This window comes from Xiphophorus couchianus, chromosome 20 (assembly GCF_001444195.1).
Source record: "Xiphophorus couchianus chromosome 20, X_couchianus-1.0, whole genome shotgun sequence".
NCBI lineage: Eukaryota > Metazoa > Chordata > Actinopteri > Cyprinodontiformes > Poeciliidae > Xiphophorus > Xiphophorus couchianus.
The window spans coordinates 9,274,365-9,291,940 of NC_040247.1; the positions used below are offsets into that span (position 1 = coordinate 9,274,365).

At 34.2% G+C, this 17,576-nt stretch overlaps 1 protein-coding gene across 2 annotated transcripts in view; it reads right to left on the reverse strand.

The window, feature by feature from the left end:
* The window catches only part of cdh22 (cadherin 22), a 164,817-nt gene that overhangs the window by 23,350 nt on the left and 123,891 nt on the right, over positions 1 to 17,576 (reverse strand). For both annotated transcript variants that reach the window (XM_028003980.1, XM_028003981.1), the window contains exons 9-10: positions 14,011 to 14,147; positions 5,801 to 5,922 (exon numbers count right to left, since the gene is read on the reverse strand). In XM_028003980.1, the coding sequence (XP_027859781.1) occupies positions 5,801 to 5,922; positions 14,011 to 14,147 (259 nt within the window). The remainder of the gene's footprint in view (positions 1 to 5,800; positions 5,923 to 14,010; positions 14,148 to 17,576) is intronic.

Genomic DNA, 17,576 nt, shown 5'->3' on the forward strand with positions numbered 1-17,576 from the left:
TATTATCATTCAAGCCATGTTGTCTTTGAGTGCAAAAACATACTTCAAGAAGCTGTGAGGATACAGTGATGCATCTGCAAGTTACGCTGTCATCCATTTTCTGAATTGTGGATAACTTAACTCACCTTACAGAAGTTCAACTTAATTCCCTAAAGAAAATAATTCTACCTTTTGCAGTTAAGATGCCATGAGAAATAATTTCCACAGTCCCTCAGTGTCTATAAAAACAATGTTCTAAATATTTTCCTTCAAATATTTAGAAAGAAAAATAGGAAAAAGCTGCTTTTTAACCGCCTATTCACAAAAGATACATATCGGAATCTACAATGGTGTAGACTTTTGCTGCTTGTTTTATCATCACTCTTGTTGCTTTCAAAGGGAACTGTTGAACTTGTTTTCAAAGTAACACTTGCTCCTAGCATCAGACATTACTGTGTCTAATGTATTATGGCAAATAATCCAAATGACACCTCTTGCATGTATGAGAGCTGCTATAGGTGTTTAAAAAAATAGCATTTCTGATGTCATGGGAATGAGAACATGTTGTGCTTTTAAGGAGCAACGTGGGTGTTCATGGTTTTAGTCTCTTAATAAAAGTGGGGAGGGCAAACTCTTTCCAGGGCAGGGACACAAAGGCACTAACCTGGAAGTAAAGCCAAAGCACTATAAAGCTTTTAATGTAGAATCTCAGATTAAAGCATGCATACATAGGAAGTCCAGCAATTAACTTAAAAATAGCAAAAAATAGTTTATAACAGTTACCCAATTAGTTAAATAAACAACAAAAAATCCAATATGGTAATCACCATAGACATAGCATTTATGGTGACCAAATAAATGCTATGTCTTTGCATTTCTTTTCTTTAGAAAATATTTGAACACTCTTGGTGTGGCTCAGTACTGTCCTGCTGTGTTAAGAAGCTGTTATTGTGATATGTTGTTGTAGCTTAAAGTGGCAATAGGTAAACAGAAATGCTTTGGTATTAACTCTAAAAAGTGTATTTGGGCTGTAGTTTAAATTTCGTTGTTCTTGTGACAATGACAATAAAGATTTATCTCTTATCTTAGTTTATGTTATGGACTTATTACGTTAATCTCACTTAATTCTTTTGGTTTAGATATGACAACTTACATTTTTGTGTTGAATTGAAGTAAAAGTTACAAATTTTACCTAAAAGGAAATTTTTACTTTGACTTTACTTGAAACAATTACGTTCAATGTGTGTTCGTATTCTATGTCTAACGTTATGATGCAAGCTTCACCAGGGACAGAGACAGATCCTGTACTGACCAGGGTGCTGTAAGGAGGCCATAGTCCTTGACACGGCTGTCACAGATGTGATTCCCGACCTGATGACCTTTGATGCATGTCTTCTCCCACTTTCATAACCCACTTTCCACATATACATATATACACACTACTGATACAAATGAATACTGGTACAGCTTTCATCTAGGCGTGAAATCTGCTATTGTATCTGACCGTCTTAAATATTTTAGAGACAACAAAAGGACGAGGCATTTGGTGAGTAGGACAAATGACTCATACAGTCTCTTACACATGGAAGAATGTCTAGCAAGTCCGGAAGTTAGACAGTGTTTTTGTTGTCTGATTTGTTGTAACTTTACTATATATACCCAATGTGTCATTTTTGTTTTTCTATGTCTTCTCCATGTATATGAGGTGAGTATCATCAGTGTGTGTGTATGTTTCAACCTTAACATTTAACTATGTCTCCCGGGGGTTGGAGGTTGGCGGTGCTGTGGCTAAACTGAGGTGATTTGTCGCAGTGACCCAATCCATCAGCTGAGACAACACGGTGAAGTTGACAGGCCACTGTTACCCAAGGCCATTCTTTGTCCAAACAGCCCTTTTTTGTTCACATTGCACTATATGATATCTGTCCCTTTGTATTTTGTCAGGAAAATACCACAGGATCAGGAATGGGTTGACCGTGGAAATTGTAATTCACATTTAATAAAGACAAAACTACAGAATTTAGGAGAGATTTTAAGTCAAATCAGAATTTGCCACTATGGAAACTGTTAATTCTGCTTACTTTGAACATGCTTACAAAGCTATGAGATAAATTAAAAACTATTTTCATTCTTAAGATGGTTGGGGATGCCTGCATCATTTCCCATCACAAGTAAGGAAAAAGTATTTATACTGCTCTATCTGTCTTTGTCATGTAAATATATTCATCAAGGCCTAAGAAGCACAGTATGTATGTTCCATTGTCCCAGGTTGAGCAGAGTTCACAATGAAAACATGTTTAACCCATGTCATTTAGTTATTTTGCTCCTACCTAACCCCTCTCTGCCCCCTTGTGTATTTTCCTTCTAAACACAAACATGATTGTGTTGCCAGCCCTCAAATAGGATCAAACACAACCGCAGTAAAAAGGTTTAGGTAAATCTGATTTTCTCTGTGGTTCCACTAAAAGCAAGAGCTGAGCCAGAAATCCGACACTTTGTTAACAAAAGTGAGAGATAACACAGCACAAAACAGGCAGCAATGGAGCAACCCTTTTTAGCTTAGTAAACCAGGGTTTGATCTGATATATCAAGAGTGTGACAGCAAAGGATGTGTGAGTGCGGTAGGTGTTCTTGCAAGCCTTTATTATACTGTATGTCTCTACAGAGACAGGTATTGAAATGCAACAAGGGATAAAAAATAAAATAGATATCTGTCTCATTGTTATACCGACAGCCAAGTTGGACTGTCTATGAAAAATAATTACTGCTTACCTATAATTAGTAAGAACAAAGTCAGGCAATCAATCATGTACAGTGAATCACGGCTCAAACTAGATTTCAGCCTTTCCTTGGAAAAAAAAAACAACTAGTGTCCACTCCTCTTATTGAAAGTTTTGCATCTTAAGCTTAAGCTGGTCAATTACTATTGGTCCATTTACATAATTCCAGGTGGTCTGTGTGCTAAATTAATCTTAAACTAACAGTGAATAAAGCAACCACAACCTGTTCTTAACTCAGATGCAGCAACTGACTAGCATGCACATTCTGTGAGTCCAGAGGGAAATGCATTAGGCAAAGGAGGGGTGCACACCAGCATCTGCTAATTCCAGGTAAAAGTAAATTTGACTTAATTATAGCCATTTCTGAAAGCTGCTGGTTTTTTCAAGCTTGCAAATTGATCAACAACATACAAGGGAACTAGAACAAAACGAATCTCATTGTACACTAACAACATCTCTCTGTTGATGTACATACCCCAAGGCTATTCTTTTGGCAGCTTTTTTTGTTACTGAACAAACAATTGCATCTTTGCTAACTGTAGACATCAAAGAACTACAGCATTTCAGACAACAACCCTTTAGTTCAATGCAACCTTTGAATTTTGATATCTAAATTACAGGTAAAGTAAAAGTCTAATCAAAATTCTTGCAAGTGGGTACTGTATTTATGTTCTGTAAAATGGTGTGTACATATGACATTCTGGTGGTTTAACTAGAAATACTGCAAATTATATTATAATGTAGTTCTCTGAAACAGAATAAAGGTACAGGCCATTTGCCATAACAATGATCCAAAAGGCTTTTTTTTTTTCTTTTGAGGGGAATTGTTGCAACCCTTTTTGCTTAAAATAGCTAAGGGTTGTCCTACAGGTTTCACAGTTGAAAAATCCACAACCAAATGGTAAGTGGTAACCACTGTGTGATCATCCACAACTCAGCTATGCAAAATGTACAAATGAAAGTATGATGTTAATAAAATAAAATGAATAAAATGTAATTTATTGGGTAAGCATTTTCACCATTTAATTTAAATGAATTTATTCATTTATTTACCAGGGACAAAGTATATAAATGTAGAGGACAACAAGTCTGTCACTTGAGCACCAAGAGTACATAGCTACAGCTAATTCGCAACTCCAGTCACTGACTGAGCATTTCAATACATGGAAATACATGCAACATATAAATCAATAAATAATAAACATACATACATTTCCTGCCTACATATTCATATAGTACATGGTAAAAAAGCACCAAAGGATCAACAAAAGTGTACATATGAATTTTTTAATGTCATAGTTTAATGTTTGTATTGTTTGTTCATAATAACACCATGAAATATGTTCCTGCCTTTACCTCTCTAGTGAGCGCAAAAGAAAATGTAATTTTCTTTTTAGCAGGAAGACTAATCATCTCGTTGTGATTAGGAGATGAAGGTTAATGTGGGATTTTGCAGATGGGGAAAGGAGCTGGGAGTGGGAGAGATCAGACCAGACAGTGCTCAGCTGAGGCTCAGACTGGCAGTATAGCAGAGGCACAAGGGGGCTATAAGTGGTTAAGAGCCTATGGATCAATGAGAGGAGAGGCCTGAGCCTCATTACACATGTAAATGCAGCTTCCAACATGGGGGCCCTGCTTTAAAGTCTCGTTGTTTTAATTATTCCTTTGCTCTGCCCATGATAATTGGGTCTAACTCTGCCAAAGGTCTGTTGGCGGCGGTGTAAGGTGAATAAAACTCCCTAACTACTTCGTCCATTTTTTAATCGTTATCAACTGAAAGACCTGGACCTCTATATGATTGGAAGGCAGCAGCACCTTCTGTCTTGGTTATCCAGACAGGCCTGTCCAATCAATCATCACTGTTTGGTTGGTACATGGTAAAACGGCCCTTTGCCCTAAACTTATTAATAATTTTGGGCTTTTAAGATGCCACGGTGGTTTTCTATTTGTTTATGTTGTGGGAAATAAACAAGTGAATTGAGTTTTAATTTTATAGCCTAAAGAACACACTTTTATCAAACAGAATTTTACACATTACAAAGTAAACCTTTATAATGGAATAATCTCATATTCATTTAAATACTATTTCCAAGAATATTTTCTACAAAGCAAATACCTGCAAATCCTTGCAAGGTCATGTTGATTGTTTAACTGGTTCATGTTCAGAATAATTTTTCTTGTTCTGTGTAAGATTTTTTACTCCAAATGTTTGCAAAAATGCTTTACAAATGCAAAAATATACACAAGTTTAGAGACAAACAGAAGTGAATTACTTATTTTTCATTAGAATTTCTAACAAAGAAAAGAAATGCAACACTGATTCATGCTCTTGTGCCAATTAAACATATGGAAATCCTCATATGTTTTCAGTTATGTTAAACTTATGCTTAAAAAAATCAGGATATTACTTGTGCTTATGTGACAAATCCCTTGAAATCTACAGCTTTTCATTTTAAGACTCAAATATTTTAACAATGTGTCACTTTCATTCAATAGGGAAGGCAGAGAACAGAATGAAAGATGTGAAACTCCAGAGACTTGACATGCTAGAAATGTTAGAAACTATTTCTAGTATTTTTCATATGTCCGGACTAACAAGTAAGGTTGATGACAAACAAATGTAGTCCTATAAAGACCCTTGCTAGATAATATGTCATAGTGTAATGAAATCCATCTCAAGTCATTGAAAAAAAAATTATGTTTTGTCAAAAGTTAAAATACTTAACATAGATTAAATACTTTCTTTTAGTTAAAACTTAGTTTAGGAGTATGCAAACACATGCAAAAAAGATATGTATTTTTCTTTCTATATATGCATTTGTCTGTTTTTTTATTTTATTTTACAAGATATCTATTATATTAAAAATGAAAAAAAAATGTCACAAATACCTGGTATTTTAACCTAAGTGGCTAAACTTTTGAGAGCAAGTGTTCCGTGCCAACTGTGAATGTGTTTTTCAGTGTTGTGTTTTTTTTGATATTGGGCAATTCATATATATTTAGCAGATATTTTTTGTTTTAAAAAATAGTAACAATCATACCTGGCCTGGCTTGGCATCTTCACATATAGCAGCTTCATATGGTGTAGCCAGTTCAGGAGGATTGTCATTTACATCCAGGATCCGAATACTAATGGCTGAAAAGGACGCCATTGTGTGGTTATCTGTAGAAAAGCAAAACAGAAAGTATTTAGACGTGGGAATTCTTCACTGCACCAATTCAGAACAAATATCAAGTCAAAAAGCTGCAAGACTAGAAGGTCCAATTCTTACCTAAATACAGTATTCATAAACATTATGACAAATGGTGTGATGGTGAAATTGCAATGCAGTAGAGTCAAGGTCAGCAAAGAAAATAATGGCAGTGAGGAACAGGTCACTTGCTATGAGTCATTCACTTTAAAAGCAAGCCCTTCTCCTGAGCAAGTATTTGGTGACAATGGGAAGAAATTGTTTTTAACAGGAAGAAATATCCAATGGAACAACGCTCAGTATTAGTGTTGTGTTGATAAATGCATAAGAAAATACACCAAAAAGACAGAAACAAAAGTCCTGGAGTACCGAGACCAAATCAGTAAATTAGAATATTGTTAAATAGTTAATTTAGTTTAGTAATTCAGTAAGCAAAACAAATTACATTACTATGCACAGACTGATTTTTTTATTTCTGTTTTCCACCTACATTCAAAATATGACAAAGATTAAAATCAGACTAATAAAATCAGCCTTTAAACTGTAGTAAAGCAATATTATAATGTATTTAATGGGATTAATAGTAGTCCTTTGTTCTTTAATAAAAACTGTCAGATCAAGATGTTATTACTTGTTATTTACTGAGTCTAAAACCTCACCTGTTTAAAGTTGTCTTTGATCAATAATAAGTGTAGCATTGATCAATATATTTGATGTATATTTGCTTGATGATTTTGATGATGGCATTAGGCAAAATGAAATGTTTATTGCTATTTCATAATTGGTTGCTGTGTTATATTTTTATGATGTGAAGCACTTTGAACTGCCTTGTTGAAATGTACTACATAAATAAACTCGACTTGACTTAAACATTTGGAATACTGAAATGTGAGCTTAATGAAAAGTATGTTTAATACCTGCATAGGTTGTTATTTTCAAAAGCTATTTTTAATCTGACTAACAAGTCTCATCAGAATACCTGCTCTAATCTATTGAGTGTGTCACATTTGGTGCATAGAATTCAGTTATCATTTTACAAATTTTTTGAGAATCTCACTTAAAATCCTAATAAGTAAATAAAGGAAGTTCAGATGCAAGTTACTTCCTAACTTGCATCTGTAACTTTTGATGCAAGACAGGAAACTTGCATAAAATAGTATTGATTACAACATGGATTATTTTTAAATAACTAACTAAAGTGTCTGTACACCATTCTTTACCAATGCTTTATGTATGTAAATGTAACCTAATAGTTTTTTTTAGTTGTTGTTTTTACCTCATGGAGGCCATTATCCTCTGATGCAGTGATCATTTTGAAACTGAAAATTCTGCCAATTCTGAACACACAACTGCACCTTAGCTTGCTGCACTCATGCCAAAATTGACAAAAGACAGTAGCTTTAAAATACTGCCAACATGCTGATTTAGCAGCATTTTAGTAGTAGAATGCACTATGCATAAGGCATAACACTGTATTAATAGATATATTTATCAATGACTTTTCAAAAGCCAGTATTAATGAGATAACACAGAGATGTGTATATAACTATTTTTTTGCAAGGAAGTGACCAGTTAGTTTAGCATTGTGCCAAAGTGCTGAATAACAATTTCAGGCAGTGTTGATTGATATAAAAATGGTAAAAAGGGTACCTTTTCATCTCTGTATCTCTGCCATGGATGACGCAATTTCTGTACTATGTAATGGCCTGGGTGCAAGTAAGTGCACCCTAAAAATGACAAAATAATGCACTTTACTCCAGAATTTTTGTGTTCTTACTAGATATATATGCACTCCAAAAACAATTTTCTTAATGGATTAAAATGTGAATGAAAAAATTAAGAAGATGTATAATTACCACAATTAGGACTCACTTCAAATTAGCAACATTTTTGTTTGAGTCTTAATTCTCATTCTTAATGATATGATAATATTTGATATAGTTTCAGTCATGCTCACAAAGCACTGTGTACAATAAGGACAGAAGCCGGAGGGCCACTGAATGTGTCTATGTGTTTTGTGTGGGCATATGTGAAAGTACAAGTTTGTATACAAAAAAAAAATAGAGTCAGAGAACATTATGTGGGAGCTTAATGAACGATCTGGTTGCTTGCAGCGCTGGTGTGGGTATCCTGGTTAATTAGAATACACAGCCCAGGAATAAATAATGCACAACTAACACAATTGAGCGGCACCCCACAGAAAAGGCAGCAACAGCTTACCCATGGATAAAAATAATCCACACAAACGTCTACTGCTAGAAGTATCACATTGGATGTATAAAATTTGCTTAACATTAGTAGGGAGTCAAGTGCAACAAACTCAAATAATAATACAAATTGGTTGTTTACAGAAAAATAAGACAAAAATAAATATGCCAGACTACTTGAGAATAAAGCGTGGCTTGATGCACCAAACACAATAAAGCAAAGCAATTAGACTTAGCGTGCTGGAGAGGGGTTTTCAAGCTCTCACTCGCTGTCTCACCTCAAAAATCTAACTATGTATAATACAAGATTTGACAAATAAGTTTGTGCAAACTAGTTTATGTTGGACAGAAACATAAATACTCTTTGAGTACCAGTGCCAAACAGCTCTATTCTTCTGTTTCTGCTTCTATTAAGGTTCTTAGTATACAATTCAGTAAATGTCAAAATGTTCACCCTCTAGATTTGAACTTGAAGAGATCCAAACAGATTTACTGAAACAAAATGGACCATCTAGCATTAAAACTAAAAAAAAAAAATCTGTAAAACAGGTTAATTCATGTGAACAAAGTGGTACTGTTCCAAATCTGTCTTCAGATATAGGGGCAAAAAAATAATAATACAAGGGTTTCAACAGCCTATTGGCATGCTCTGTATCTTTGCCACACAGACCAGCTGTCGAGAATCATACGGTGGAAACGTCTCTCAGGCACTGCATTATGCTGACATTACTTCAAGAAGACAGATAGAGGATGTGAGCGGGTGTGTCTCTCTTTGCATGCGAGTAGGCGTCTGGGGTGTTATAGAGCTTGTGACCAAATGGTTCAACGTAGCTGGAGGAAATTGTTTGGTTTAAAGTGTCACTTTTGTCAGGAGCAAAAAATGAAGATACAAATGTACTAGACTGTGCCTGAGTTTGGTCTCTCCATTGAGCCAAGGCAGACAAACTGCGTGCAAAATATCGGTGGGAATTTATTTATTAATTTTCTGTGTGGAGTGAACACAGAAAATGTGGAAGAAGGAGAAACCTATGTTTCCTATATGTCAGACTCATAATAAATCACAAGACACATACAAAAATTGTCAAAATTTGTACACATCTTTACCTTTGGATAAAAACAAAGCAAAAAAGAGAGACACAAACATTAACCTATGCACAAACTACTATTTCTAATGAAATAACATTCTAAATGTATGCTTCAACATTCTCACTTCAGATTAACTCCACTGAGGTTGTTTTAATACACTTTACAAAGTACTCTACTCATATGTAGTGATGCAACATTTTTGGTTGGAGAGCCAACAGTAATTCTATGTATAACTACCTTTGATGTTTGAATCGCTTAAATTAACAGGTGAGCCCACAGTCAGTGAGGCACTAACAGCACTACAACATTTGGCATATTGGTCAGGCTTTGTGTCTTAGAGAAACAAAAGGCTAAAATAAATTTTCCAGTGTATAACATTCCTTATAAAAGTACTGTTACCACTAAATGTGTTTACATTTGATCATACTGCATGACAAACTTCAATATTTTTTGTGACAGACAACATGACACAAGGGAGCAAAGGAGCAAAATCTACAGATTAGAAACCTCATGTAGTCATTTCTTATTTCTGAACATATGAAGCACCCTAAAATGAACATCTCAGAGTTGGTAAGAGTTGCTCCATCATAAAAGAATCCAAATGAAACATTAAAATTTGCAGACTAACACGTGAACACATTTAACTACATTCCATGTGAAACACCATGCCAGTGAAAGTGTCAAGTTTTTTCTTTACTGAGGAAATTACACAAACATTCCTACATTTGTCTAACAGCTAAGTGTCAGACAGGAATGTTGGACTATTAGTCTGACGAGTGGTACTTACGGCGATCACAATCAATATTTTAGTTTTATAGTTGAAAATATTGAAGTTTTATTTATTATTGGAGTTTTGGTTTAGGGGCCCAGAACAATTTATTTCTAAGATATTTTTTGCCTATGCTTAGCAAAATAAAAATCATTGCCTCTGACCAACTATTTGGTGCATAAACCTAACAAAATATTAATCAAAGTGCTAAAATATCAGCCAAACCTTAACCTGCTACTATACACAATGATTGATAATGCATGTTACTAATTAATTAATTGGTCAGTATGTCATGTTTATTGTTTGAGTGTAATTTGATTTGATATTCAGCCTTCCTTGTTAATCTATATCTTTGCTTTAACTGTTGCTGCTGGGAAACATTCACATAAGTTTGTTTTAAAAGAGGAGACTAATTTTTACCTAACCAGTTACAAATAAGAGGCTACAAAATGCAACAATCAGTTATATGATAAAACACCCCGCAGTAAATAAACAGTATTAACTGTATTTTTGTTCATCTGTGAACAATTATTCAGTTCTTTTGAACAATCAAGAGTTATTGTTCTTCGCTATTGTCTCTTAATTGCAGAGGATAAATCAAAGTGTGGCAGTCAATATCTCTCACAACAGGAAACCAGCGATGGATTAGCTAATTAAACTTAAAATTGTGTTCTTATCTAAAAATGTTACATTAAGATTGTATTTTTTTGCTTGATAGTAACATGCTTTCATAACAGAGAAAGTTATTCTATTAATTTAACAACATAGTGGTTACAATGACTTGTGCAGCTGATTGTACTTAACATAGATACATAGCAATGAAATTAATTAAGAGAGCTCTAAATTAGTCATAACCCTATACCTGACCTTTGTTGATTATGCTAACATGGTGAATATTTGAAAAGCTCAAGCAGAAGACTGCTTCACAATATTGTAAGATGCAGTAATAACATGTAATAACATCTTGATCTCACAGTTTTTATTAAACAACAAAGGACTACTATTAATCCCATTAAATACATTATAATATTGCTTTACTACAATTTAAATCAATAACTTTATTGCATAAATAAATACATATAACCAATTTAAAAGACTTGAAAAACAAATTCTTTGTAATTCTACAACTGTATTTTTTTTAAATATGCTTTATGGGATCCCTATTTTTATTCCTATTACCTACTTTTAGCATATGAATAGTATGGCTATGCCCAAATATATGACTGAGTAATAACAAAAATACACTTCTCTGATTTTGTATCATTAGGTATTCACATGTTTGTTGACAGGTGCTTTGCAATGCAATACAATGCTCATTCAAGTGTGACAAATTAAACTCTGTTGTGCATTAGGCTACCTGCAAACAGTAAGATCCCCTTATCTGCTCTTTATTACTAAATTTAATCTAATTTTGCTTCCATGTTTAATTTCACCTATGCATTTGCATATATTTTGCATATAAAACTGTTTTGCTTTTCAGTTTAATGTTCCTTTTATATTTCACGTCCCTGAACCTCTTTATCTTCCTTCAACGTGTTCCCAACAGTGTGTGATTCATTTGGACATACAAGGGATAATGTTCAAACATTCTAAGAGTCAAAAGGTCTGCATGTGTTTGCCAGACAGCAAATGTAGGGAAATTATGCAATGGTAAACATCTTTTCCATGCAATAGAGCAAGAGATAAAGACTTTCAGCATCTTCGGTATGTTTTTGCCCTCAGGGTGAAGCCCTTTTTTCCACCTACCTGTCTAGGTGAAAAAGCAGTTTTGCAAGGTGGTATCATACTCGCTATCAGTTCTCGAAAATTATATGTCACTCCAACTTAACCTGGTACATTTCTATAGAGGAGACTGCCAAGAAACTTGAGTACTCAGCTAGTGACAGTGTATTAAACGCTTCTCTTGTACTCGGAAGGTACTGCACTCCGTACATGGAAGACAAGCATTATACAGATGAGAGGTTGTTTCATCTTTCATTGTACCAGTGTCTGCAGACATAGCTGAAGACTATTAATTGGGTAAAGTTGAAGACATGCTGTGTTTGCAAATGTTTAGAATTAGCAGGATATGTGTTTGAATTTTAACAAAAGTAACTTTCCTAAGACTACATGCACGAGACATTTAGTTCACTTTTAGGGTACACTTTAACCTTAAGATTCACAGAATATGAACTGTCAGGAAGCTGTTTTCTCTTGTGCAATACTGATATACGCACAATAAAGAAGTTCAAAGGTCTATAATGGACTGGAATAATTGAGGGTAATGCCACAAATAAGACTTTAACAATGTCTTCAAACAACTTGACCTTGTGGCTCTCTTAGTCCTAAAAGAGAATAAAATAATTATGGTTAAAATGAAGATAGTTGTTTAAATGCTCCAAGTAGCCTCTTTTAAATAATAAACAGTCAAAACCTCTTCCAATTTCCATCTCTCTTGTGACCTTATTTTTTCTTTGTGTCTATGTTTTCCCCTTTCTTTCTCTTGCCTGTCTGTGTGTCTGAGCTCTCCAGACTTTGTGAGCTAACAGGCGATAAAGAAACATACTGGGTGGGCATTCTAATGCCACTGACCAGAGACTTTGTCTATGTAGATGTTTCTGTGGTTGTCAGTGCAAGAAGCTTTATCTTTCGAGCGCAGGCATGTGTTTATGTCTAACACTGAAAGGTGCTGGGCAGCATTAAATGTTCAATTACCATTTAAATGTGCCTACGCCATAGTGTCATGCACAAAAAGAAACCAATTAGTCCAGGAGGAATCAAACTGCTTAGGTTTTGCCTAAACATTTGTGTAGGGTAACACTACATTCAATTTAGTTTTGGTTGTAGTGATTATTAAAGAAATGAGATTGTGGGGAGAAACACAGCAGGAACAAATATAAAGATTTTTTTAATTTTGTCTTGTTTATGGCATTGTTTCCTTTGTCCCTCTCAGTGTGATGTAAAATCTCTGTCAGATGCAGAATCCAATCTATTCAGCCATCACTACAATCCCAAAATCACTCCATCTGAATAAGATTGAAAAAGAGGTCTTATCCATTTTCAAGTTTTCTTCTAATGGCATAGTAATAACTTTCCTGCTATACAAGTTATTACATTCTTTATTTCTCTACTATGACAAACACCCATTGAGATGAAAAAAGAAATGTTCTCCAATCATTTTTAGTATTGTGTTTTGTAAGCTGAAAGAGTAAAATGATTACTTTATTTTCCCACTAGAATAAAAAAAAAAATCAAGTGCATGGATCACTACACCAACAGCTAAGATGTCCCTCATGAGTACATCAAGAGCTTTGATTTAAAAGACAATTAGCATACCATACAAGTGCTATGTTATTTATACAACCACATACTGTACATCACTGGTGTGTTGATTTGATTATAAGCAAGCACAATCACGACATGGTCATCTACATGTGTCCATTTAGATCTACATCTACATGGTCATCTACAGTATATATGCTCCTGTAGATGACCATATTACCATATTATCTGTAATATGGTCATCATTACTTATGATGACCATATTTTTGAGAAACTAAAACTTTATCTAGTACAGATTAAAGACAATGTTTATAATTTGCGTTTGTGGCTCATAACAGTGTAAACATTTCATCAAAAGGAGTCCAAGCATATGTTGAAAGAACATATATGTCCATATGTTCAATATGTTACATTGCATCTCAACTGTTACTACTTTAGTAATAATGTAGTTTAGTAATAATGTCAATGAAATTTCAACTTATTATAAACTAAATTGTGTCCCAATAATGTAAAGGTTTAATTTCAGAATTTTTTGTCATTTCATTAGATAAGTGCATATGTGTCTAATATGACAAATAGACAAAAATCCATCTTTAATCATATTGTAGCTTATGAAAATAATTCATGACATGTTTTATTATCATTTTCATCTTTTACAAATTTCTGATTTGGCATTGGTGATTAATGGTGATTAACAATCAGTGTTATAAAGATGCATAAAACAGAAATTCATGTACCTGCTTCTACAGCCTTCACAGTGATGTTGTGCCAACCTGCCGTCTCTCGGTCCAAAATCTTCCCTAACGTAATGGCACCAGACTCAGCATCAATATGGAAGATCATGTCCTGATCTGTTGTCGGATCAATGGAAAACCTGATATATCAAAAATAAATAAATAAACAAAGACATAAAATAAAATATAGAGATTTAAAAGAAATTGTGCAACACATTTCTCATATGTTTTAAGTTTCTATTATTTACTTATTTTTGGGATTTCCTAAAAGATCGAAAATAAAAGTGATATAGTCCTTAAAATGAATAATCTCAAATTCATTATGCTTAGAACTGGTTTCTATGGTTGTTCTACTCAATTAGTTAAAGGTGATACAATATAATGCATAGACAAACAATAAATGCTCTTCTAAATATGCTTAATATTATATAATTTTGTTTAAAAAAAACTATATTAAAGAATCAAAAATATAAGGCTGTCCTTAAAAGTCAATAATCCAGCTAAAATGTTGGTCAAAATGCAGAAAATTGGCTAATGCAGCATTGATAACGTAATAAGATCCATGAGGCCATATAGTCACACTTTCTGAGAGAGGCCCAAAATATAAAAGTTTCATTGTGCACTCTGGGCAAACCATAAATGGATGTTTCCTTCTATGGGGTACTGGCTCCTCTTAGAAAAGTGGTGAGTAAACAAAAAAATGCTGAAAGGTTTCTTTGTTCTTAGTTCTTCTCCCCAAAAGCACACACACACACCCTGCATGCAGGCTGACAAAGATGTGCCCATGTAGATGGCTTTCTTGGGCACCCATAAAGTAAAAATAAAGAACTACAAGCTCTAACAGTCCTTATGGCTTCTGTCAGCCAGAATCCCTATGGTTTCATTAGAACAGAAGCTAGGTGATGCAGATATGAAACAAAATGTAATCGTAAGGCAGTGCGAGATAAAAACACGACTTTGACTCTTAAATAGATCATAAAAAAAGAAGTGTTAACAGAATAATTTCTGTTTGTGTACAAATTGTACTTATACTTATAAATATCAATTCATGAAAATAGACAGAAAATTTTTGCTTTGCTCTCATAATGTAGCTAATGAAAAATAATGTGGTGGCACATTCTGACACAGCAAAGAAAACATTGCAATATACTTTTAAGTTAATATGCACTGAAATATCTAAATATGTAAAATATTTCATCTTAATCATTCCACCTTCAACTTTGCTTCATACATAAAGATGTTAACTAAAGGCATAAGCTCCAAACCTTAGAACTATCAGGTTGCACTGATAGGTGAACCCTTTTTTTTGTTTGTTTTGTTTTTCTATGTAGGAGCTGGAGCAGAGACACGCAGAAAAGCTGCAGATCTGAACTTCTTTCTTCGACCACATGAAAGAACAACACAGAAGAATTTTATTTACAGGATTCAAGATTTGCCAGCTAATATGCTAAAGACAAACATCATGGTGGGTAATTCCATGATAAAGTTTATGTAAAAGACAACAAATTGTAGCAACAGTCATAGGTATTAAAGGAGGGGATGTTATGTAAAAATTACATTTTTGAGCTCTATGTCATGTTATGCTATTCCCTCTACAAAAACATTTCTGGAGAGTTGATTTAATTCTTCTATGCATGTTTGAGAGATCCTTGATTCTCCGGGGGCACCCATTCGGAGTGCATAAACACTTGCTCTCACAATGTGTTGCATATTTCCACAAAATTCCTCCTTGGAGTTGCGGTCTCCAGCTGAGCTTCTCCTCCCCTGTGCCTTCCCCACTGGAGATAGGTATAAGCTCATTATACAAACTACTCTCAGTTCAACACTTCTAATAACGGTTGTCTTTACAATATAATTCTACACATAGAACACAGTTAAGGCCAGAAGCGTACCCCGAATAAAAGAGTAAATTCACTAACTCCGCTCCCAGAATCACAGGTTCCCAAAGTGACGTGACAGAAGGCAAGTCATTGCAAAACAATTTACTTTCCACATGTCTGAGTTATTTACCACGCTTCGTAAGTAATTTTTTCTGAGATGGTTTATATAACTATTATTTTGAGTTGAGACCCAGTATGATGCCACATTGCTTGGTGATAGCATATTTAGCTTAGCACGCCGAATGTTCGTTTAATTCATCTACATAGACACTCTGTTAAAACATACAGTAGTTAAGTTTACATAGGACTATTTCCAGATTTACAATAAACAATATTACAAGCAAGAAAATGCCTGTCTGACCTATGTCATAAAAATACATCCCACAATAAGTTTAGCTGCTGCATTCTTCATGGAGAGAGCAATCAAGTGTGTTGTGACTTTTACTCAGTAAAATTGGTTGCACCTACATTTGAAGAACACCAGTGTATATATATCATGTTGTAAGGCAAGTGCAAACTATTTATTTTAACTGTGCAGTAAAAGTGCTGCTATATTTTAAAGTGACTAGTTTTTCACAATGTTCCCTCTTGGAAAAAGACTGAGGTCTAGTTATGTGTCTGTATATCAAAGCAAAAGGGATAAGATAGTTCTTACCAGAAGAACAGGCTGGGCTGAATTGCTACCGTGTTTAGAGCTCTATAGTGAGATAATATGTTTCTGTCTACAATAGTAATTATTTGCTATTTTCTACAACTACAAAAGTCTATAACGGTGGTCTTGTTGAAGCAAGCCCTTCAAGCAATAACCAATAAAACACTGCCCTCTAGACGGATTATTGTTTTGAGTATAAACGTGATGGCCGCCTAATCCCAAAGAGCAGGTTCTGTAACTTGCAAACCTCTAATGATTTAATTAATAGTTTACAGTTTTTTCTTTCCAACACATGAGCTCACAGGTGTACTCATTATCCAAATACATTCAGCTAGAGCTATTTTAACAGTACCATCGTGTGGTGTTCTATAATACATGGAACATTGGATGTCATGCATTTTTAATCAAGGTGATGCTTAGGGACCTGTGTGTTGGTTTATGTTGTATTAATAAGACTGTTATAGTTTTATCTACAGCCTCTCCTCACATTGCAATTACAGTTCAAAGCACATAGAAACCAAAGATATTGGTGTACTTTTCAATAGATAAAAACGTTGCCTGTATTTTCACTTTATTATAATGAGAAATTAAAAACGAGTTGTTGGTTTTTTTTCAGAAATCAAGCATATTTGTATTCATAATAATTCCATCCAATAAATTACATTTCTTTAAATGGAACCTATAAAATTTTTAACAGGCAGAAACCTTGACACACAAAAACCCTATTTTTGTGTGTCAGCTAAGGACAGCTGATTTTTTATTTCTATAACAACATAGGTCTACAAAACAAATTATTTTAGAAGGCTGTTTAGAAAATGTAGTATGTGAAATTGGGTGTTGGGATTTCGAAAAGAAGCAGTTACTGTTTGTATATTTTTGATTTTTATTTTTTAAGGTCAGAGTTGAAAATACAAGAACACCCCTTAAATTAGAATTCTGGGAAAGTAAGTGGTTTTCCAGCAGCCTCAGGTTTGCTACACAATATGGCTGCAGCAGGTAGTAGATATAAACTATTTCATGGCACTTAAGATGTTAAA